The sequence below is a fragment of the Gymnogyps californianus genome, chromosome 15 (assembly GCF_018139145.2).
Source record: "Gymnogyps californianus isolate 813 chromosome 15, ASM1813914v2, whole genome shotgun sequence".
NCBI lineage: Eukaryota > Metazoa > Chordata > Aves > Accipitriformes > Cathartidae > Gymnogyps > Gymnogyps californianus.
The window spans coordinates 5,574,863-5,600,108 of NC_059485.1; the positions used below are offsets into that span (position 1 = coordinate 5,574,863).

At 43.2% G+C, this 25,246-nt stretch overlaps 1 protein-coding gene across 2 annotated transcripts in view; it reads left to right on the top strand.

Annotated features, from left to right (window-relative positions):
* TTYH3 (tweety family member 3) overlaps positions 1-25,246 on the top strand; it is an 80,027-nt gene that overhangs the window by 18,464 nt on the left and 36,317 nt on the right. For both annotated transcript variants that reach the window (XM_050905814.1, XM_050905815.1), the window contains exon 2: positions 22,397-22,566. In XM_050905814.1, the coding sequence (XP_050761771.1) occupies positions 22,397-22,566 (170 nt within the window). The remainder of the gene's footprint in view (positions 1-22,396; positions 22,567-25,246) is intronic.

A 25,246-nucleotide genomic window follows, 5' to 3' on the forward strand; every position in this document is an offset into this window, starting at 1 on the left:
ATAAAAGGCACAAATTTTGCTTTTAGCTTGTGGGGATCACTTTTTTCCTAGACAAAAGTTGGCATTTAGTGCACCTCTGCATCAGTAGCAGTATGTAAATCATGCATTGAGTGGTCCTAAAAGAACAGCGTTGCCAGATGAAGGCATGTCAGGATGATGGCTTGCCTCTCTGCGGTTATCAGGTGTGACAATAACTACAGAGGAGCTGTTTGCTGTTATCTCAGTGCTAACACTGGTACTCCAGACCCAGCTTCAGAGCAGCAATCCCAAGTAGTGAAGCATGCTCAATGGCTGTGTCCAGGTGACACACACATGGTTCAGTTAGCACAGAGGGCTGGGGTGGGGTGGCACATATGGATGAGGCATGGGTCTATGAAGTTCTAAGTAGCAAAAGCTTCAGCAGAGCACGTGGTGGTTGCATTTCTGCCTCTAAAACTGATCCAAGTAGTGCTCTACTGAGAAGTAGGTGCTTTGCAGTAATTTCTTCCCCAGATGTAGCTGCTATGAAAACAAATGTTGAAGGACTTATTTTTTTCACAATGGTCCTCTCTATCAAGGGCACTTCAGTGTTCACAAGTTACTGGATTAGCATAACGGGGGTGGCTTGAAGCAATGCCGATAACAGCAGAGTGTTTCCTGCTAAAGTTATGACAGAGTGACTTATAATTTTGCTGTCTTGCATATTTTTCAATCCCTGACTTAATAGGAAAGCTTTGGCTGCCTGAAGTGTCACCACTTCCTCTTCTGCATCTGTAAATTGCAGAAGGATTTGATGGTGTCCAAGCCTGCAGCACACAGACTGGGGTTAGTGCTAGAAGAGGTCACTCTTTGTTCTGGGAACTGTGAAGCATTACAAAATGTTTCCTCCCTTGTGCTGTGTTTGGAAAGACTATTCTTTTTAATAACCCAGAAAAACAGGGTGTTCTCAAGTCCTGTGTAGTTTGGGTTTTTTGGTGGTGGTGGGTTTTTATTTAACTTTTTTTTTGCAACATGCAGGTGCTTAGGCTCAAAGGGTGCAAGAGAAAAACTTACTACTGTCGCTTTCCTTACAAGTTGGACAGAAGTTTTGAAGTTGTTTAAAAACAACAAAAAAGCCACCTTTATATTGTAGAAGTCCATGCAAACAAGTTGACTTTAGGTTTGCCTGTTCGTACGCTGAAAACCCAGGAAATACCATAGTTATATGCAGTCCAAACTTTGCTGCATGGTTTGTACTTGCTATCTGAATGTTTGAAGAATGAGTCCATTTCTCTACAGAGTGGCAGATCTTTTTCTAAACATCCACAAATTGCTTCTGCTAGGCAGGCCATGACTGACTTTGAAATGCACACTGGAAATTGCACTTGCATAATGCACAGGAGAAAGTGATAATGCACTGTGCACAGGTAACCTCTGCTTGTGGCTGAACTGGATGTCCAGGTTCTGTAACAGTGCGCGCGGTTTGAATGCACTAGAAGGTAGCTGTGCTGCAAACAGCAAGGGTGGAGCATGCTGTTGCTGGCGATTCCTAAACCACCTAGAAGTCCAAGGTAGTACGTACTCAATTATTTGTCAGTGAAATTATAAGTAAAGCAAAAAGTAAATAAAAGTTAATAGAAATCTCCAAAGAAGGTTGTGGTGAATGCTGTGCAAGAGTGCGCAAGCTGCAATGCTAAGCTGTGTTTACAGGGAGCAAGGTTCTGACTAGTGCTTTCTGGCATTAACTGTAGCTGTGTGCTCAAGTCTCCTTATTAGCTTTTTCTTCTCTGTAGAAGTCTTGCACAAAATTTGGCACTGAGCTGCAGCCTTGGAAAGCCGGTTTATTTTTTTTAATGGCATCAAAGACTTTTTTTGCTCCTGAACTCCTGTGGAATGGCACTGCTGTATCACTGCTGCAGTGCTAAGACTTGTGTGCATTGGTGAAACTGCTTCCAGCACCCATTTGGAATAAATACATGCATATGCCTTGTTGGACAATATTTCTGTACAAGAGAAAAAATCGATAGTACTGTATTCTAACGTACTGAGCATGATTTAAAATTAGATTTGGGCTGTGAACATGGATGTTGGTCTCTGCTAGGCCTCTTCAGGCAAGACCTCAGTGGAGAAATAGTGCAAAACTAGTTTCAACGTTGTGTTTGTGTAAATGGGACCTAAACCTGAGGGCCTGCATGGGGAATCCTAAAATTGATGCAACTCTTCCATCCCTAAAAAAGTTTGCAGCTTCAGACCCTTTAATCATACCTGTCTGAAGTGGAAGTTTGTGGTTCCTGAGGTCATGGTCTAGGATGGTGGCTGGAACACTTTGCACTCTGGAGCTGCTCAGTGATTAAATCAAGGAACTGACCTGGCTGAAAACAGGTTTCAACACCAGCGCGGAGGTATGTCTGATTCAAGTTATAGTGTAACTAGCCCTGGTGCGAAAAGGAGGAGTCCTGCTAACTAGAGGCCAGGGTATTTGAATGGCTGCCCAGTGAACCAGATTGAGCACCTGATCCAGGCGTAAAACGCTGTTTCTTCTTGTCGGACGAGTTGTTGTAACCCTGGTCTGGCATAAACCTGGGGCAGGAACAAAGTACCTGTGCTTCATAGTGCTTCAGCGCCAAGAGAGGTGGGTGGAAAAGTGCGGGACACACAAGGCTTTGTGTTGAATCTCCCTTTTGGAATATTTTGGGGTGTTGAATCAATAAGCAGAATTCAGGAGCCAAATAAAAGATTCCTGGCTGACTTCTGTATTCATGTGACCCCATAGGTTTTTCTAAACCATAGCTTTTTTTTAAACCATCATGGAAAGAACACACTTCTGGGTTTGGTTTATAGATTAGCTGTTTCCTACCCTTTATGGCTTCTTTCTGGTTTGGAGTCGGAAACCATGCTGAAAGCTGATAGAACAAACCACTGTACTACTAGTGAAAGGGGTCTGTAAAAGCATTTTATTTCTGGTTACTTTGACCTGCAGAATTGTAGCTGAGCAGGGAATATTCCTGTTAAAGTGCTAGCATCAACCCATCCTTTTCAGAGCTTTTTCTTTCTTTGTTTATCTCTGCCCTGAAGACCACACTCTCCATCACTTTAACAGTCTTGAGCTGTTCTTGTTGCCACGTGAGCAGCTGATCAATTTTTCACTTCTATAGCAGTAGATTATGTGTGATTTGACGCGCTCATTGGGTGGTGTGTGTGCATCTCCTCCTCACCAAAGTGCATTAAAGCTTTGGACATAACCTGTGAAATCACATGCAGCCATATTTTGTTGACATTGAGTGTCTAAGGTGGTGGTGTAATGCTGCTTTACAGCTGGACAAGCAGTAACACAAATTACTGTCTTCACTAGACCCCTGGAGTTCAATTGCATGTCTGTGATGTAGCTATAGTCCCCACCTTCCCTGCAAATTCCTCTGTGGCAAGTCTATCTGTGTTTTGAAGCCCTTCGCAGAGCTGTACCTCTTTAAAAGAGTAATGAGGTCGAAAGCAAGATACAGGGCTGTGTGACTAGTTTGGGCCCATCCATTTATCAGGGAAATTGTTTTCTAGTGCTGCATACCGATAGAAAGTGTCAAGCGTGATAAATATGCTTGAGCTTCTTCACTACTTCATTCTCTCTAGAGCTTAGTTTCTAGAAAGAAATATTGATATGTAAAATATTGGAGATACTCACCAGGGACCAACCTGGAGTGGAGACAGGGCAGGAATATTTTAATTTTGAAGCTGGCTGAATAAACAGTCAAATGAACAAACAGTTTCTTTTGTTTTATAAAGACTTTAACAAAAAAAAAAGAGGAAGGGAACTGAACTTCATACGCTGAAGTGTCTGGGAGGGAACATCCTTTCAGATGTTTGGTGTGTTGGAGATAACAGCACCCTTCCTTTAATCAGCAGCCTTTTTTCCAAGTGCTTTTTTAACGCAGTGCAGAGTCAGTGAGTCTGGGCTTCTGGGCATCTTATTTCTGTGTTCTGGTTGAAATAGCTCTTCCTGCTGGAATCGAAATCGGAAATGACCCAAGCTACACATGCTGAACGAGAGGAAGATAGGGAGTGGCTTGCTGGCTGGAAACTTGTTAGTTCTGTTTATCTGTTCAGTAGCTTAGAAATAATTACTTTTGAAATGTTAGGAATTTGGCTAGTGGGAGCATTTGCTGTCTTGTTATCTATGGAAGTATGATGCTGGGAAAAAGTGGTATTCCCCTTGTAAGATTTTAGTTATAGGAACATTTGTAACTAATATGGTTACAAACCTCCCCCCCCTTCATAGAGAGAGTTGCCTTGAATCTGCATCGGAACTATTAGTCTGAATAAAGATTTCTACATGCTTGGTGAACCAGAGAATGTCAGTCATATGATAGCTATGCATGGTATATGGCTAGACATGCTTTAACCCCGATCACGTTGGTTTGCAATGTCACATTGGTCACGTATGGTATTTAAATGTTATGCTGTTATTCCTGGGCTCTATGGATGAAATTTTAAGTTAACTTTAGAACCAAGAACCTCTTGAATTATTTTTTTCTTACAATATCAGCATACAGGTCAATATTCAAAAGAGTGGCTTTACTTTAAAGATCATAACTTATGTTGATACTTTTGAATGCTTTAGTCTGAAGTGCATAAACATAAAAGGGCTTCTTCTCTTATTTAATTGTTGTGGGAGTAAACTTTTCCTAATGCCTGTTTGCTAGGGAGTAGCCAAAGGGTCTAGATCTTGGCTATGGCTTAAAGTTTGTCTTTTCAGTTGCGAGGGGAGAAGAGAAGAAAAAGGGTGTCTCTGAAGGACAGACTGAAGTGACCAACATGTCTTAAATGTGAATGATGAGGTATTCCTAAATGTAAATGCTGTGCCCTGGCAATCTATGGGTGCTTTTATATTTGCTTTAGGATGGTTGCTATCTTCAGACTAGCAGTAGTTCTCAGGGATGGTCCTGTTTTCCAGAGGGACAAACTTAAGTTGAGGAAAGATTATAGTAATGAAGTTCTGTGAATAGCAGGTCTTTCCTATACCTAGGAGACATTTTTGTGCCTGGAGAAATCACTAAGGATATGAGCAAAAAGGACAGAAGACTAAACCTAGCTTGTCTAGAGATCAAATGCTCCACTAGAGTGAGTATTAAAAATAGTTTGAGGAGCTAAGATGGTCTTCGGTGCCTACAGCAATGAACTACATGAAATAAGCCTGCTCAAGTCCTGGGACATCAGAGGTTTACTTTGAGCTGACTTCCTGTTAAAGGACTTGAAAAGACAGCCCTTGCAATTCAGTTTGTCCAACTTGATTAGATTTTATCTGGAGCTTGATTGAATTTGTGGACAAGATTATGAAAAGCAACATGACTGCCAACGAGGTGAGCAGTCTTTGAGGGGAAATTCTCTAGTATCCCAGAGGGTGGTGCTTTTAAGTTATGAATATTAGAATTCCTTGATTTAGTTACAGGTTTTAATAGGGCATTCTTGCTGCTGTGCTGTCAATGATACTAGTTTAACACATAGCTTGCATGGTGCTTGTTACCCTGAACTTGGTGTTTGCTTGAGTCTTAAGTATGCTGAAAGTGGAGGGTTTTCTTTCCATTTTAGCTGTTACCAAAGTCGTCTTAGCCCCTGGGGGATCACAGCTTTTTAGGGAAAAACTTTGATCCTCAAGCACAGCAGCAAAAATAGCCTTGCTCGTTAGGGTGGAGTTGTGTCTGCTGTGCTTCATTGCTCTAGCAGGTCAGATTGGATAGATGATGAACTCTGGATATCTTACTTAAACAACACATCTTAATATTTTTGTGTAGTGGATATCGAAGTCAGACTCTCATTGAAGGACATAGGGATTTATAGCCTTTTTGTAAGACGAGAGGAAAATGGAGGAAAACCTTGCTATCTTCCCCATGTGGATGGGGTAAATGGCAAGTTTTAGAAGCAGCTATGCTGCCTACTGTTTCCTTCTTTTCCTGGCTCTGTTTTAGTAAGCGTGGCATTGTCTACGGCTCAGAGACCACACCAGTGGCATGTTGAGTGATTGCTTGAGCTCAGTGAGAGCCAGCCTACCCATCACAGTGCTGAATTGTCACAATTTTTCATGTTGGTGTTCTTGTTTTTCTTCTGTTGCTGAATGTTCAGCGGTGATGCTGGAGAAGAGAAAGAAAAAAAATCTCGGATACGTTCATATATAGCGGCAGCTGTTAATGGGGAAAGTAGTACTTTGTCAATACTGGGGAGATCACACTTGTTAAAACTATGCTTTTTACCTCTTTTTTTTTTTGTTGTTGTTGTTGAAGTAAAAGCAAGTTGATGCAGAAATAACAGTAATTTATAAACTTGAGAACTATGCCCATGTAAACGATTACAAAGCTTTTTGGCTACTGCTGAATAACGAAGAAATCTAATCTTTAGCTGTCTGCTTATCAAATGTCTTTACAACTAGTTTTGCTCTACGTAACTCAAGGAAACTAACAGAAGATGTGACATTTTCAAATGAATTTGTACTCGTAGTCTCTAAAAACTTTAAAAATGTTTTTGTACTGGGTGTGCTGGCAGGATCTACCACTTCTCTCTGACAAGAAAGTGTATGGGGAAGGTGCTATATTTCTTGGAGATTTTTCTCTGTTTGAGACTACTATAGCAGAAAGGGATGTGTGCATGCGGGGAATCTGTGGGTTTTGTCTTTAAGATATTAAATGTGCTCTTTGCTCTATCCCCAACAGAGCTGGCAGCACAGATTGCTTCAGGGCCTCCCATTTCAGTGCAGAGGTTGGTCATCAGGAGCCAAGCTTATCTATTTGACTTCATGCTAGCACTTCTCATCTGCTTCAGCGCAGTTTGATCAGCTGAGGGGCAGGCAATTTAGGGGAGGCAGTGATGTAAAACACAGTTGTTTCTGCAGTGGTTTGACTTTTAGTTTATAAATAGTTGGAAGCAGGTAGTTGTTATAGGCTGCATAAACAATTGCTGTAATTCCAGTTGTGTGATGGCAAAAGGGAGAGATGCTAATGCTTCTCCACCCTCTACCACACTTTTCTTTGCCAGTGAAGAGGTGAAGGTGACAGTGTTGTATGTGATGGGACTCCTGAGGCTTGTAGCAGCTGGACCGTTGAAAAAAGCTAGAGGAGCTGTACGTGCCTATGTTCTAAAATACCTTCTCCCTGTCCCAAAATTAGCCTACCTGGGATCTTGTATGGGCCTCAGTAGTAGCCAGCATTAACTTGTCACACTCTTTGTACATTCACTATGCTGCACTAAGACCTTGCCATGGTCTTTGGTTTTGTTTTCAGTGGCCAACTTGGGAATGTAACAACAGAGAATTGTGATTTGCTTTCTTTCAAAAATGGTAGCAGTTGGGCTGTTTGTTTTGCTGTTCAGTTTTCAGCCTTCTTCCTTCCGTTAGTTCTGCTTTTCTAAGCTGAGAGTCAGCATTGTGTGACCAGGCGCTGTCTGCGAAGATGCACCTGATCAGTAATGACTACTCGGAAGACGAGCTTCTCCTGCGCATGCTGGCAAGCGGGGCAGAGGAGTTCGGGGTATCCTTTGCTTGGCTCTAAGTGCTGCTGGGAGGTAGTGATTTTGGGTCTGGGCAGAAAGAATTCCAGACCTTTCTTGTGCCTAGAGCCTGCAAACCATTGCATTTGAGTTCTTTGTCCACTTGCAACCTTTTTTTTTTTTTTGTGTGTGTGTCTTAGAGATTAATTTTTGCTCACATCTAACATTTTGGTTTAGGTGGTTGTGCTAGAGGAAAGCTGTAACAAGCTCTCCTGCTGTGAGCTGTCGTGCTCAGGCACTAGAACTAGTTTCCCTCCTCCACATCCATAGCACGCTTCATGATCTGTTTTGTGGCTGCGGTGGTGGTAAGCCCAACATCTCGATCAGTTGCTTTTCCACATTATGCCAGTTTCTGTACTCTCTCCTGCTTGTCCTTGTGCGAGAAGCTCTGATCTCCTTTTGTAAGTGTCGGTGTGGTCTAGGACCCTGGGATTGGAGCCCCTTTTGTAGGGAAGCTGAGGCTCGGTAGCTTTCTCTGTTGTGACCATTTCCTCCCTCACTTTCCTAAATTAATGGAGTGAAACAGCTACAAGAGCGGCACTCATGCTGTGCAGTGCTGCCTTTGAGGGTTATTAATACCTTTTGGGTGTCAGCACTTCTCTGACCTGTGTCAGACACAAGCACAACTGCACATCTTACCCCTTGCCCTCCACCTTGTCCTTATTTCTGCAATACCGTCTTCCCGCTCGCCAAGGAAAACCTGAGCCACGGACCAAGGTAGAACATGGGATTGTCCTATACTGCTTTTGTTGAAATAGCCTGGTGTGGCTGCTCTGCATCGACCCTGTCATTCATTTAACCGAGGTCCTGCCTGCTTTGGCTGTCTCTCCCTGATTGACCTCTGGTGGGGGAAGAGCGATCAATATTGCGATTAGCTGGAGAGCTAGAGCAGTATCGGTGCTTGTCAGGCTGGGCTGTGGGGATGCGGAGGAGGGGTTGAGCAGGGAGCTCTCATGCGTGCTGGCAGCCTCCCACCTCCCGGGCTCGTTGCTGTGCAGCTCTGGAAGGCGGCAGCCAATGGGATACACGAGCATCCGTGCAGTTGGGCTCGCCGAATAACTCCCAAGGTGCCTTGTTTTCAGTCTGAAGCATGTAACTTCTCCATTGCTGCTTTTTTTTTTTTTTTTTTTTCCCCTTCCCTACCTCTCCTTTCCTGGGGGGAGATCAGCTATCTCATTTTGTTGTTATGAGGAATAACATTCATGCTGTTGAGTCTCTCGCTCAGTCTCAAATGGTACTTGCTGCATTTCTCACGCCCACAGAGCGACTGTCCGTGCTGTTTAGCATGGGGGGAGATTTGTCATCTTTTGGTGCTTTGTGACTATATCAGGTGGGGTAGGTCATGCAGCTGGAGGCAGACCTGAGCTCTGAAGGCTTGTGCTTTGCTTAGCCCTCTAAGAAAGCTGAAAATAGCCCTAAAATGGGGTCATCAGCCATTTCACGTGCATGGGCTCTCCTCCAGTTACGTGTGCCAGCGTAAATGCTGTATAACTGCATAATGATTTGGGGCCCCCAGTGCAGGAGAGATGTTGACAAACTGGAGCATGCCTAGGGGAGGGCCAGTGAGATGGTTAGAGCCTGACCTGCAAAGAGAGGCTGGGAGGCTTGGAACCCTTCAGCCTGAAGAAGAGAAGGTGAAAGGACAGATCCGTGAGAGCAGCCTTCGTGTACCTGAGGGAGGGACTTGGAGACAACACTCAGCAAAAGGACAAGCGACAGCAACCACAAGTTGCAATGGGAAATGGCGCTTGGGTGCAGTCACTTATGAACATTGTAATTTGTAGTGCTGGAGCAGGGGCTGAGGGAAGCTTTGGAAGTTCTAGCCTTAGAGACACTTGAAACTTGCCTGGGCAAGGCTCTGAGCAGCCCTATCTATTAAATTAACCTTACTTTTAGCAGCAGGCTGCACTACAGTGACCTCCAGAGGTCTTTTCCAGCCTATTGTTTTCTATTATTTTATGGAATCTGTAAAATTGAGGTTTGTATCCGAAATCTCGTGGCAGTAACATGTTAACTTAGTGGAGTGAATGCTATAAAACTGGAGCTTTAAATGTGGACATTTAACATTTATGGGAATTAATCTTTCAGGACTCTGCCTATTTTCAAGTTACTAGGAAAGGAGATGAGATGACTATGAACACTGCTTTCCCCCTTCTCCCTGGGCTGCTGAGTTGAGGCTGAACGGTGCTTTGTTTTCCCAGATATGCCCCCCCCGTTAGTGTGATCTCTATTTAAAAAGTATGCCTTACATTCACATATTCTCCATATAGTCCTTTCAAGATAGTCAAGACTAACGTGTAAAGAAACACTCATTCTTATTTTATCTTTAATAAAGTCCAGTAGTGTGCAAGTGGGTTACAATCTAACTGTAATGAAAACCTAATAGCCAGCCTTCTCCACCCTCTGGGATCCCAGGAGGTTACTGGAGCAGCACACTGCCCCAGTTTCTCTTCCTCATGTGTGTGATGATTGAATTGTTTTGTTTTGTTTGGTGTTTTAAGCATGACTCTTGATAAGCTAGTTTGATAGTTGGCTGCTATGTGTAGGGCCGGCATTTGACGGATGACTTTAGAGGGGGAAAGCAACTTAAGTAGCTTAATAGGATTTAGCTCTGTCTACACTGTCCTGCCAGAGCGCATTATAAACCACTTTAGTGGGATTCCTTCTTTAAATATAGCCATGACATCAGTGTAGGCAGAACCTCTGAGAGAGCTCTGGGAACTTCCCTGAAAAATCAATCTCAAGATGCAGTTCAGAAGAATTGATGAATGAACGAGTACCTGCGCAGGAGCTCGAGGAATCCTACGAGCTCTCATCTCATGAGCAGGATAGAAGGATCTCTGAAGGAAGGCTGTGTGCATATTAGTTTACCTATAAAGTGCATTGATTTCTAGTGGAAATCATGTGTCTGTCTTGGGAAAGCAGAGCAGCTAACAAAAAATCCTGTTAGGACACAGTAGGGCAAACACTTGCTTCTCTTAACTGATGTAACTGCTATTACAGCAAAACAACCCTGTGTCCTATGTATTCCCAAAACTTGGTGGTAAAGGAAGCTAAAAGTGAGGTGTATTTGTCCCTAAATAGCTGATATAAACCCAGTACTTTAAATTTTTTTAGGCCAGTGGTCCAGGACAACTTTCAGCTTTGCAGGCAGACAAGCCTGAAGAGAGTTGAACGGCTTTGTTTAGTTGAAAGGAGACAGTTTCCTCTCTTCCCCCGACCCTGTGCGGAAATGGAGAAACTGTGAGAAGAGCTGCTCAGACCTGAAGCTGCAAGGTGGGATGCCCTCTGTAAAGAGATGTTGTGGCACCCTATTTGACTTGTAACTGCAAGGTTTTTTAATCTATATGCGCATCTACTGTTAGCTGTTCCCCTATTCTCATGAATGGCATTCAGGAGGTGAATTTAAAAACCGTGTGCTCCCCTTTTTATCAGCATGACGACTGGGCAGCAGAAGTGGAGGGGTAAGGCTGTGACCACTTGCCAGAATGCTGCTCTTGAGGGGGCAGCATCTGACTTTACCCTGGTTGCTGAGAGGGCCATCTGCAGCTCTGCACTGCGTAATGGGGAAAGCTGTAAAGAAAGCATCTCTATTCAAATTGTATCTCCCTTCAGTATAGCTGCCGGAGGCCCTAATCCCTTCTCGGCATTTGGCGAGGAGCCTGCATGAGGCCTTTCTTAGCTCTGTAGCTTCCCTTGCGCAGGCTGGAGTGCTGAGCGGAGAGAAGTGGTTAATGATGCTCCCAGTCTTGTCAGTGGTGCAGAAACACAGGCTCCAGCTGTGACTGTGGTGGGTCTTGGCTAGCTTGGATAGTTTTTTGATCTGCTTCCTCTGTTAGTCTCTCTATGGTATTTTTTTTCCTGGATTTGAAGGTTCTCAATAGTGAATATTGGTTGTCTTTGTCCCTGAGGGTTTTTTTGAGAGCTTTTTTTTCCTCCTTCTTTAAAGAGAGAAAAGGGGAAAAAACCCAACTCAAAAAAACCCCAAGATAAAGCCAAGGAAGACTCAATGTGGAAATGTTTCCTGCACATGAATGAGCCTCTTTTTGGGGAGGGTAATGTACAGCTTTAAGTTGAAGGAAGAGATTTCCTCCTTTTTTTTTTCCTGCCCCCCCCCCCCCCCCCCCCCTTTTTTTCTTTTAACCCTGACTGTATTAGTCTTCAAAGAGGAAGTTTGGAGTGAATTTATGGTGAGAAGCGTGGCACTTTTTTGTCTCTGACAGTTAAGTGGCATGTTTGCATTGTTTGTGCAAGGAGGTCAGTTCAGGTCCACAGTCAATAGATGGATCAGAGGTCTGTGTTCCTCCTTCCCCAAATTACAGAAGATATCCCTATGGGATATTGCCCCTTTCCAGTTCTTTGCGGCCTCTCCACATGACTGACATACTGCATTAAAGCTGACTTCAAATACAAATTATTTTAAGGAAGATGTCATGTGAACTGCTAGCTGTAGCACAGTGGGCTGTGACTTTTTAAAGATGTAGGGCAGTTTGCCTTTTGATTTTGCTCTTTATCCCCTTCCAGAGGTCAGCCATCAGGGCAGCTAGACCACTGTAATTTGCTAATGTAATCGAGAGTGCTATTTCTCTCACCCTGTATTAGGCTTAATGTGTATTATGAACTATACTAAGTTTGTTTGCTTTGTAAATAGCCATTTGGCCTGCTTCAGTTGTGTAGACAAATGACAGTGAAGCTGAATGGGGTAAATATCAATGGAAATGCAGTGCCCCATTTTTATTTTTGTTGTTTTTTTCTTGTTGTTCCAAACTTCTCACTCTTGATTCTGAAGATGTACTTCAGGTTGCAACCTGAAGTACAAACTGGACGTGGATTTCCATGTTAAAGACACCTGAGTAGCACCAATCTAGCCCATTCCCATCACTGACGTATAGATGCAGAAGCCCAATTATAGTAACTTGCCTTACTGTCCATTCAGTGCTAACAGAAGCAGTTTACGAAGCCATTTGCGGTGGATTTGTTATCTTGGCCAGAAAGTACCTCTTTTCCTCCTAATTAATTTTTTTTTTTCAACTCAGGTGCTTCCAAATGCCAAAGTGTATGCTAGAGCTTCTTACCATGGCTTAAACATTTTCCTAATAGCTGCTGTTTAGAAAGACCTCTTCATGGTGCTAATGATATGAAAAGTTGTATAAATGTTAGCAGGCACCTTAAGTTGCCTTTCAAGTCTAAGATTGGTAACAATTTGATGTTGGAGTTTCCATTCCAATTTGGACTCTCTCTCAAATTATTCTGCATCACTTTTGTGGTTCAATGCAGCAAATGTTATGCTTGAGTTTATAGCGTGCAGCAGTAGATGCATGGCGCAAAAACTCCTAAGACATAAATGGGCTTAAAATGGTGCCTGTAGAGATGTTGCTATTGAGAATTTTCTGGGCAAGACATCGTTCTGCAAATGATTCAAGGACACAACTCCGTTGGCCCAGCAATGATCACGTTTTCTACATTTGTCTTAAATTTTTTCATCTCTCTTGGGTTTCTTCATACTTTCTGTGTTCCTGTGGCATGGTCAGGACACTTTTTTGTAATCCTTCTGATTGCAAGGAGTACTAATTCCTTGTTTCCAGGTATAGCTGATTTTAAAAAAACCCCAAAACATGTTTAATGTTCTTTGCAGATCAGTTATGGGTCTTGCCATAAATCATTGCTCTACCCTGAATAGTCTCCTTAAAAATGAGCTTGGTAGGTCTGAGTAGACATTGGACTATGTTATTTGCACACAGTGTTTGGGAACCAAGGTAAAGTTTCTGCTTCTGTTAGTGCTGTTGTTGGGCTTCTCTACAAAGTGAATGAGCTTCCCTACCTGTTTGGGCCCAATTGGTGAGCCTTACCAAATCCTGGTTACAGTCTCACCAAAATTACTTGACAGTGGAAGGTCGCAATGATGCTGCGAAGGGAATGAGGTGCCGTACACGGTCCTGTAGTGGAAACCTGTGAAAGGCAGCCTGCCCTGGCTTTCCAGAATCACTTCAGTCCAAGTGTGGTGGTTAAAAATATCTTTTCTAAAAATGAACTTCTTTCATGTGGAAATTTTGGAGACAAATTTGGAAACTCAGTGTGAGTTTTATATCACTTGGGGTAGACAGGAGGGAAGTGACCATACTCGAACTGTTTTCCTCTCAGCTGCTTTGGTGTGTCTGCAAGTCACGAGCTGTATAGAGAAGACACCAGAAAAGTATAGTGGGAGGAAGAATGCTTGTGCCTGGACGTCTGTGCTTGTGTCCTGTGCAACTGAATGTGTATGCTGCTAAGAAATTCAAACAAATCTTTGCCCAGCAAAACTTCTTAACTAACACAACTGACATGATGATGTATCACTGAAGACAAACCAGCAAGTTCAAAGTAATGCAAAATAATGGCAGAAGTGAGCAGAACCGCATTATCTACAGCAGTCATGCTTATGGAAACTGCCATCCCTGATGATGGGACAGGCTAACCCCATTGAGGGGTTGATGTTTCTTTGGGGAAAGTTTCCACAAATGGGACAAGTTTTTGTTTTCTGTTCCACTTAGGGGTGGCTCTGCTTGTTTCTGCTCTCCTTCCCCTCCCTCCCCAATGCCTTGTTTATCCTCTTCCAAATAGAAATGGCGTGTGAAAGCCTCTCTCAAAGCAGACTGGTGGCTGCCTGCTAAGGGGGTATTGCATGGTGTATGCAGCTTGCAGTGACCTCCTGCCAGGCCTTTCCTGCTCTGGACATCAGAGCTGAGGGTTGAGCTCAGTGTCTTCAAACTCTGTAGTGGCTGATCTCTTCTGATTTGGTTCGCTGGTTTAAGAGGAGATGATTAGGAAAATCAAGAACCTGTTGTGAGTCTAAATACGACATTGAGTCTTAACTGGTGCCATGTCATTACCTATCCAGTCCTGGAAAGGATAGGGTTTAGGTCCTACAGAGGAACAGGAGACTTGTAGATGATGCATGTAATGATCTCTACTGAAAGATCCTATCTTTGTGGAGAACTCTTGAAATTCACAGGAGCAGTATAAATACTTGGGTTTCAAACCATATCTAATAAGAAACAGCAACAGCTAAAGAGCAGCTAGCCTGCAGTAAAGCACCAACTCCTTACAGCTGGCATCTTGAAAGAAAATCCTTGAGGTTGGCGTCCACTCCGGAGCCTGCATGGTCAGCATAGATAGATTAAAAAAAATGCAGGGTCTCAGTGCTTTGCTTGATAGTGTGTAAGGACAGGCACATAGGAGAGATTTTTTTTTTTCTTTTCCCCTCTAAATGAAGTGTATTGTCTCTGAGAGCCCACATTGTAGGAGGGGGAAGGGAAAAAGGATAGAAATTGGATTAAGTCACTGGGCTTCAGGCCTAAGCATTTCCTGCCTTTTTTCTTTTTTTTTTTTTTTTTTTTAAATACAGCAGTGCTGCCTAGCTCACGTGCTGGGCTGTGCAAGTGTGCCCTGGTCCCTGCCTGCATGCAACAGGCAGCTTGGCAGTGCCACGTCTTGCCTTCAGGGAGTTCCAGGCCAGCGGGAGCATAGCTGAGCTCCTGCTGCAGAGCTGGGGATGGGGAATTGTCTTGGCATGGGAATTTATACAGCACTTGGGCTTGAGCCAGGTAACACAGGCAGTGCTTGCTTATCCCTGAGTTGTAGGAGCATTAAATTCATACTTCCTTTATAGCACGGGGTTTCTTTCCATTATCCAGTTTGCTGGAAAATTACCTTGTGAGGAGATTGTGTTTTAAGACTTTAATGGATGATACAGCTTTCTAACCAAGGAAATAAAGCTGCTTCTAAAAGACCTTGAGTAGAGGCGCCGCTGTCGGGCGGGAATGTGTGAGCTAATCTGTTGTGGGAAAGGAATGTCTGGTGAAATTGTGCAGATCTGCCATGGGTGAGCTGGGCAAGCTGAGCGTGGATGCGAGCGGTGCAGGAGACCCACCGAATTCTTCCAGCTATCCTTTCGGTGCCCTTCGCCTCAATATTCCAAATATTTATCTGATTCTTGCCTTTAAACAAAGTTAACTAATGGTTTTAACTGTGTCCAACTGGGGATACTAGAAAGGAGTAAACTTCTGAAACTGAAGGTCTGTTCCTAAGAGGATTCCTTACACATTTTGGTGGTCTGGGATTTGGGGCAAAGACCTGCATGAACACTGATGCATCCGTGGTGGTTTTTTTAGAGCCCTGCAAGGGAATTTGCAGAATCCCCAGAAAGGAAGTCCGCCTTTTCAGCGAGAATGCTCATTTGACAAGCTGCCAGTTCTGAGCTAAGCCTCATTTAATAAAGATTTAGTCTGTGGGGACCTGTCAGTGGAAACTGAATTTGGAGAGAGTGTCTCATTCTTTTCATCGCTGTAGCGCATAGAGGCTTTCAGCCAGCATTATGGAGAAACTAGGGATAAGAACATCCAATTTAGAGGACCCCCTTACCTCTGGGAACGTTTCCTTGCTGTGTAAGATGGAGATTGCTGAGTTGGTAACAGCTACGGGAATAAATGGATTGTTATTTGACTTCAACCCAATAGGACTCCAGTGTTCACTGCTGCTTAGCACGGCTTAGATCTGCAGTCATGGGCAGAAAAAAAAAATCCAACCCAATTGTTAAGCAAATCCTTTCTACTCAGTGCTTTCCATCTCTCTTTGGTTTGATATGAGATGCTCTGATGAATTCTAGCACCTGCCCCTGTGGAACCTGTGGAAGTGAGGTGTGCAGACCTGCCTGTGCTATATATTGTTTAACCATAGCTCTCAAAACTCTGGCGAGGATTGTATGGCGTGTTGGTTACTGCAATAAGCCAAGTATCAGCAAGGTTGTGTCCTCTGCGCTGGAGGCTTTGGTGAATTGGACCAAATATAAAGGCAGCGTTGGAAGCCTTTAATTATGAAATAAGGGGTCAGAATGTTAGTATGGAGGAAATGATGAATCTTTAATCAACCTAACCTTGTTCTCAGTTGTTGCCTGCACAAGGGCACTTGAGAAATTAATCTGAAATAACTGGAGGAGTAAATTCAAAGCAGATTAGTTAAACCACTTTAAATGCACTAAAGTGAATTAAACTACACTGAATTAAGGCCATTCTAGTTAAACTACATTAAAACCCTGTGTGAACACTCATTTGTAATTAAAGTGGCTTTAGTTCACAGCTCTAATACCAATTAACCGTGGAATGCCCTTGCCTCTGTAGATGGCTTTTCAGTGTTGAGGAAGCTAGCCTGTTTATGTAACCAACTTGGTTAAATAGATTTGAGCTATCTAGTCATGCTAGGAAATGTTTCAACTGTAGATCTGTTTTATTCTGATGTGTCTGCTGTATTGTCTTAAGGTGATTAAAAAAAAAAAAAAAGCTTGACATAATCCTTGGCATTTTCTCTTTTCCAGAAAGGAAAGCCAATAGCCAAAAAACACGGAAGGCAAGGTGTTGGCCTATATTGCTTGCTCCAGTGTGGACTTGCCCTAAATAAATATATATATATAATCTACTGCACTCCCTTAACAACGTGCTTTCTGTGGGAGATGTCTGTATAAGGAGATGAGATGGTGGAACCTGTCCTCTGTTTCCATGGTGCTCTTCCATCCTGCTGAGGGATCCCTCATGAAGGAGAATACATCTCAGTACCGTGGGAAAAGCCTCTTCTGCAGCACGTTTCCTGCCCAGCCTTGCTCCTCTACTGCGTTGAGTACAGTAATTGGCCTGGGAAGGCCTGTCCCCCGGGCAGAGGAGATATGGATGGTTTAGTGCTGAGATCAGCAGTGGTTTCCACATCCTCCCCCCACATCACATTTGCCAATACACGGTTGGCTGCATTCCCTACCAAAGCCTGCATCCTTCTGTGGAGGCTGTGGGATGAATGACATCCTGAGACGCTTAAGTATCTCAACAAACACCACGTACAGCATTTTTCAGAAATGGAAATCGAGTCTCTGAACACACAGTATGTTCAGAACAAGTTGATGAGGGGTTCAGAACAAGTTGATGAGGGGGTCAGAGTGTGTTCCTTATGTTGCCAGTGTTACAAAAAATCAGTTTGGTAGTACATAGTAACTTATCATCTCTGAGTACATAAGCTTCTCAGAGATGTCCTGAAGTCTGCAAAAAAACAGTGTAGGAAGTAGTGTAGGCATGACACTATCCCACAGCAGTTTCTTTTCTTGCTAAGAAGACTTCCGTCCTTTGTGGAATAAATAGAGATGAGTGCTCCTTTGGCAGCAGCCCAGTTTGCTTCATTTGTTCTTCTGGGTGAACGTTTTTCTCTTCCCACACTCCTTTAACCTCTTCTCTCTGTTTTATTACCACAATCTCAAGTTGCTGCATGGAAATCCAGAAGGAACATTAGTTGCAGATTCAGTGGAAAGCTTTTTTTTGGCAAAAGCTAACTTTAAGGTAAAACTATAAACAGTTCTCAATCTGGCAATGATTAAGACAGCTGTGTTGTTGAGATGCTCAAAAGCTGTAGCTATTTTGTCCTGTGGGTTGAAATTATGAAATTTTAAGATGAAATAACTTTAAAATTATTGATGGAAGATAAAAAGCGAAACTGCATGCTGTTCAGGAACCACCTGAAGGCTTCAGCTTTACTCTCAAGTTTCTTAATGAGGTTTTAGTGGACTTTCTAACTAGTAGTGAAATAGCAGTGCTATCCAGAAATAGCTATCGTCTATTCCATGGGAAGCTGCTCACTATGCCATGCTGCTGTTAGTACAGTTAAGGTCTAAAGAATGCAGTAATTGGAAGTTGGATAAGTTGAGATTGGTAAAACTTGTACTTAATAGACACATGGATTATTTTGAGCTTGTGTATCCAGAATTAATTTTCTAAACCTGTTCTGCTGCCAGGACTTCTTGTGCCAAGTAACCTTCATGGCAGAGGGGACATGGTGGTGTGAGGAAGGGTCCCTAAGCCAATGCTCCTCTGTACAGTCAAGTGACGAACAAACAGCGCTTAAGGCAGTGCTAAACCTTGACACTTAACGTGAATGCAACCCAGTGTTTACCTACTGCGTTACAGAGCGTCATGGCTTTTTTTTAGGCTTTCCATTCTAAGGAAATATACTCAAACGTATCTTGTATATCCCTTTTCTCATGTCCTTATGTAGATCGCTTCTCTTTGTGACCATGTATGTAGGATGGGATGGAGTATACATCCCTTAAGTGCAGTTTCGGCAGCTAAAATTAGCCTTCCAGGACCACAGTCCAGAGATATATTCAGGTAACTAATGATGTGGATCACAGTTTGGAACTTGCAAGCTGAAAGCGGCTGTTCTGTATGGAGACTTTTTCGTCCAGTAGACAAGGCTGTATATTGGTTTAATCGATCTACAGTAACATAAGGCATGGTCTCAGAGACCAAGGTTGTGCAAACTGAAGGCTGATCTGTGTATGTGGGGGATGATGGGGATACCCAGTGGGATGGGGGAGAGAATTGAAAAAAAGTAAAATTTGTGGGTTGAGATAAAAACAGTCTAATAGGACAGAAAGGAAGGAAAATAATGATGATAATAATAATAAAATGACAATAATAATACTAAAAGAATTAGAATATACAAAACAACTGATGCACAATGCAATTGCTCACCACTCACTGACTGATGCCCAGTTAGTTCCCGAGCAGTGATATGCCCCTCCTGGCCAACTCCCCCCAGTTTATATACTGGGCATGATGTTGTATGGTATGGAATATCCCTTTGGCTAGTTCGGGTCAGCTGTCCTGGCTGTGTCCCCTCCCAACTTTTTGTGCCCCTCCAGCCTTCTTGCTGGCTGAGCATGAGAAGCTGAAAAATCCTTGACTTAGTTGTTGCTAAGTAGTGTTTATACTAAAAACATCAGTGTGTTATCAACATTATTCTCATACTAAATCCAAAACATAACACTATGCCAGCTACTAGGAAGAAAATTAACTCTATCCCAGCTGAAATCAGGACAAAGAGCTAAGCAGCCTCCGGGTATTTTTGCAAGGGATGTTTTTGCCGTGCCCTGTGTTTCTTATTGTGATGGTGCCCCTCTCCGTGCGTGGGGACCTAGATGTTTTCTTCCCCTTTTTTTGGCTTCTTACTCCCATTGAGAGAGTAAATACCATGAATCCTGGCAACCATGCTGGAGCTGAGAAAGGCCATTAACACTGCAGCAGGCTGTCGAGCACTGTCCCTGCACAAGACCGAGTGTATTCAGGTTTTATGGTGCCTTTCCAAGCTAGCAATGCTGCTCATGGTTACTTCCCAGTGTACTGCTATTAACTTTTATTTTGAAAGTGCTTCCTAACACTGTAGCTTCATCTCCTGCCAGTCTGGCTGATACCACTTGGATTTACACTCATTTTCAGGGACTGCTCTGTCTCCACTTCTGCCATTAGTGTCAGCACAGTGGTAAAATGTTGCTCCTCCAAGTTGTCTCCATTTTCCTGTAAGGGTAGTTCATGCATCATTTGCTATAAAGGTTCTGATAGCTCAGCAAATGTTTGAAGACGAATTGATGCTCTTTTGTGGCAAAAGGCCCAGTGCATAATTTTACATTTAGTTGGGATAACGTGGCCTTGGATAACCGAGTCCCAGATTTACTGTTGCAGGATAGAGTGTCTGAGGGTTTATCCAGCCTCAACCCCCCTTTCTTAAATACTGTCATTTAATCCTGACAAGCGGGCACAGGCATATCTTTGGTTGCGACCAGGCTTTCACTGCTAGCCGGTCTCTGGGTCCTAAACTGACTCATCAGTCAGAAAGATTAATAACTGCTCTGCTGGATGATTTCACTTGTTGTCATGGCACATATCCATTAATGGAAAACAAATATTCTCTGGAAAATGAAACACAGATCGTAGTGTAGTGGCCAGCCAAGTCCTTGTGGCCAGATGCATAAATTACAGCATATATTAAGTGTCCTTTCAAGTGAGAACTTCAGGTTGCTTGCTACATGGCAGTCTTTAATTTTTATTTTTTTTCTTTTTTCCTTTTAGTATTTCCTTTTTTTCCTTTTAATGGGAGCTGTTCCCCTACATCTGGAACCACAGTGTGAATTTTTTGCTGATAAAGAGTTACTGGGAAGATGTTTTCAGCTGGTTTCATCTTTCCAGCAGTAATGCCTTTTAGCGTGTGCAGGAAGGTTGAGGGTGTGAAGAAAGAAGTGCAGGCGAGCAGCGCCGGAAAGCTTTGCATTACAGCAGCCTGACGTGTTTAAAAAATAAAGAATATCCCTGAGGAGCTTTGGTATGCCAAATGTGTTAGTTAAATTACTATTGAGTGCTCGTACATGGCAAGCCTTCAGAAGTGGGAGAACGTGGGGCTCTGAACACAGCTTCCCTCTCGAAGGCCCCTTTCTGCTCAGGAGCTCAAGCAGCGCACGCACCATCTGGCGTAATCATGGGAAAGGAGGATAGGGCTTTTTCCCTTCCACCCCCACTCTTCTCTGTTAAAGATCCCAAAGTTCACTTTCTACAACGGGACCGAGTTTCTGCTGTTTAGTTTGGGAAAGCAGCACCTGTAAGCTCTCCCCCATCCCAGTGCGCTTGATGGGCTTTTGGGTGGATTTCTTAAGGCTGGGAAAGCAAACAGCACATGGCTACGTGGAGTATCTGTGATGCAGCAGTTAGGTTTAACTAGCGTGACTCTCATTATGTATGGCAATGGGCCCTACAGTCTGTACACACTGACGTTTGCTTGGCTGGAAAGTATGTTGTGTGGCTCGTATAGCTTGCCAGGATAATAACTCAGCAGGGAGTACCTATGGAGCAGACCGGGGGGAAAGAAGGGGAAGAAAAGCCTACGAAGAGCAAGTTACTACCGGACCCTGTTAGAAATGGTCACCAGTTTTGTTGAGAGTCTTACTTTAATTGCAGTATTCTTTGTTTCGTTTCTTTGACCAGGAGGAATTTATTGTTTCAATCAGGAGGAAGCGTATAAATGTTCTTTAAGGAATTTCTGCATGGGGAGGAAAAGAGATACTGATTAAAAAGAACCCCAAACCTTTGTTTTAGGTTTGATGCAGAACTATGTCTGCCTTCCTAATATTGGGGCAGCAGTTGGTGACTTAGGCCCTTTCCAGATATTTAAGTAATTTCTAATAAGTTGGCATTTGTCACCACTACCAAGGGTTTATCCAAAAAAGCTTATGGGTAAAATACTTCATTCATTCACATGGGAAAGTGTGGCTGGATTTGGTGTTTGAATGGATTTTAAAATTTTTTCTATTTAATTTAGCAAAATTGTTTTCCATTTTTGGGTTTTGGCCAGAATTTTCTGAATAAAAAGAAATTGGAATGGAGTTAAACACTTATTGCTTCCCTTTCCCCCCAGGAACATCTGACTAGAAATAGGTATAACACAATAACTCAGCTTGATGGCTTCAAGCCAGTGTGTCTGTAGCATCCATGTTTGTTGTACCTATATAGATGGATGGTATATGGAGAAGTTTAGCATTTATTCTAGGTCTACCTTGAACAGAAGCATTGCATGGGGATTCATTTTTTTTTAAATCAATCTCATGCATGTATAATAAATTCCACCCCCTTTCAAACCCACTCATGCACTTGGATTTCTAATGAATAAGCCTGCATATTTATTCATGAAGATTAAAGAACTGTACAGATAGAAGCAGCTGGCTGAACTATTTTTTTTTTTTTCCCTGTAAATCTGCTGACCTCTGATCAGGAGTAAAGAGGAAACCCTCTCTGATTCACTTAGGCCATTTGCAGACTGGGACAGACAATGGCTCAACTATTTACTGCTTAGGTACAGAACGTGGTTTCATCAAGTGGGATGCAGAGAGGGGAGAAAGTGGGGCTAAAAATCTCCTGTTTATATCTTAAAAATATACAAAACCCACAAAACAACTTGTTTTCAAGGTATACCTTCAGTGCTGTCTTATTGTAGAACCCTCAGATCTGGGCCCTGAATCACATCCCCTGCTATGGCTGTGCCGTGGTCAGATGTGACACCCGTCTGTTTTCCGCAGGCCCTGTTGCTGTTGGGTGGCATTGCTCTCTCCTGCCTCGCTCTGGACCTGCTCTTTCTCTTGTTCTACTCGTTTTGGCTGTGTTGCCGCCATCGGAAGAGCGAAGAACATCTAAATGCTGACTGCTGCTGTACGGCATGGTGTGTCATCATCGCAACCCTGGTGTGCAGGTACGGTTGATGCCTGAAAGGGATCTTCCCTGTTACTTGAGGTGGCGTATCCTGTGCGTGCATTTTCACGCTTGGTATGCTGTGTCTGTAGTTAATCAATGTTAGCAGTAATCCCTCTTCCCACTTGGTATATGTATGTTTTAAATATCTGTAACATATTTTCTTCCTTTCTGCTACTTGCTGAACTGCCTAATGGTTTGAGCAATGTGAAAAGGAATAGCTAATGTCCTGCTTTTTGATACTTTGCAAGTGGTAAATCAAGGACACTGTGCCCTCGGGAGCTTATCACTTAAATAGGATGGATACAGCTGAAATATTTATCAGGTCTAGGTGGAGATTTCTTAGAATCTGGTGTCCAAAAAGAATGACTATGTGGGAGAGTAGATTAGGAGGAAAGAGGTACAGATGATTCTTTTGGGCTTGGAAGTATTGGTTTTGACTGGAGTGGACATTCAAATTTTGCAGCCTGTGTAAAACACTGCTGCATTTCATTATCTGTACTAATGTGCCATCTCCAAGGGTTGCTAGTAATGGTGCTGGTGTCAGCAACGTTTCATGTTATGACTGAGCAACAGAAGCTTTTGGAAGTGAGGTGAAAAGAAGGGTTGCTGAAAAACAAGCAAAATTAAGTAATTCTGCACAACAAGAACTTGTGCAGAAGAAGTTAAAAGGAGGCAGTTTACATTTGGTTTGGGGTTTTTTTGTTGTTGTTGTTTGGGGGGGGGTGTTGTTGTTTTTTTGTGGTGTTTTTTTTTTTTTTTAGTCAACACAGATGAGAATTCCATTTCCTGGAGAGTTCATGATGGGGCATCTGAAAGCAGGGGCATGTTTGCAAACTTCTGGAAGGGGCCTTGGACTTAGTTTGTTTGACTTGGGCAAAATTAATACTCTGAGCTCTATGGACATATGCCCTGAGATTGAGCACTGCGTTTCTTACTGATTCCAAGCATCATCTACTCTTGCCAAGACTCCAGGTGGTCTTAGTTGCCCCTCCGCAGGGCTGGCAGGTCTGGGAGCAGTCCCCTGTTCAAAAAGGAGATAACAAGACGACTGTATTTTGCAGTGTCTCATGGCTCACTTTTTGTATTAACCTGCTGGTAGGTGGTAGATCTGGTATGTGATCTTGTTGGAGGCGGGTATGTTCCTTGAAGGCCAGGCTTAGCTGTTCAAGGGCTAGATTGTGCTACTAATGCATTTGTGTATTTGCTCTTTTGAGGCACATACTTAAGAGAATAGAAAACCCCTGAAGTACTGGAACAAACACTGCAGAGCAGACATTATGTTGTGAGTTTAGCAGCTGGGGATGGATTTGCCTGTAGAGGCAGGGGCTCAGTGTTGAGGAGCAGAGCTAGTGCACTAGCCAATATTGCCGTCTTTGCAGGGAGCTCTTCCGGGCTTTGCTGACTGCAAATAGGTGCCTGGAATGGAAAGACAAACCAGAGAACAACTTGCAAAGAAGAAATCTCAGCCTCATTCACCTTTTTTTTTTTTTTTTTTTTAGTGATCTCAAGAGCTTCAGCTGCATCCATTCCAATCCACTGCAAGTACTGTGGTCCTAACCCTTTCTTACAGAAGCTCTAGCTGATGCTATTTATAGTTGTGCTGCTGCTACAGGCTCTTGTTAGCTGTTGTTATGCAGCATATGTGTCCAAGACAGCTGCTGCAGAGTGTGGTAGTTGTGTTTGGTTTTAATTGTAGAAAGGGTGAGAAGGAGGTATTCTGCACGTCTCCCAGAGCGTGCATGTGACAATTTAAAGTTGGAAGGTCAGCATATAAATTCTGGTAAACTTGATGCGACTCCCAGTCAAGTCTGCAAGCTGGAAAACTGCTTAGGCTTCCTCAAAATCTGAACCATTGGTTCTCATCCTTGGTGTACCATTTGTTTTTGCAAGTATTAAATGCAGGAGTATCCTTAAAACTAAGATTCTACCTGAATCTACAGTGATATTGGATGAATATTTGTCTTGACTTTTTTTAATTAAGTTTTAAATTTCCACTCTGAAGTCGGCGCACTTGAGCAATAGCAGGTTGGTACCATCCATGGTGAGTGAAGGTGCTGTCCAAGTGCTGCTGCTCTCCTGCAAAGCTGAGGATGGTTTTCTGCCCCTCTTACAGCAGTTGGACGCGACAGTGCACTTGAACTGGTGCCTCTTGGTGCTCTGTGCTCAGTGTCTGACTGGGAATGCAGGTACGGCTTCTGACAAGCAAGGAATCTAATCTGTGCTAGCAGGAAGTCCCAGTTAGATACCAACAGTTAAAGATTAGTCTACTGGATATATCCTATCCTAGCTGTGCGTTACACATGACAGAAGCGCCAGACCGGCAGATGCTGTTATGTTTCAGAGTGACGGGGAATAAGGCTGTTCTGAATGTGTGCCTGACAGTAGGCTGACCTGGGAGGCAGTCTGTAGCACCATATGCAAGGGGAGAGAAGTAGAGAAGTAGCTTGGATGCTGAAGCAGTGAGAGGTTCCAAGCAGCAGCTGGTCTGGTCCGAGTACTGTGAAGTGGAGTATTGTCTTCCTAGCTGAGAACTAGTTAACTCTGGTTAAGTCCAGCTGTGCCTAGTACATGCTTCTCTAGGTAGTACTTAATCCCAGAGGACTGTTTGTACTGTGAATCCTGCTGAGTGCTGAGGATCACTGTTTCCTAATGACTTGATATTTCCTGCTGAGCAAAAG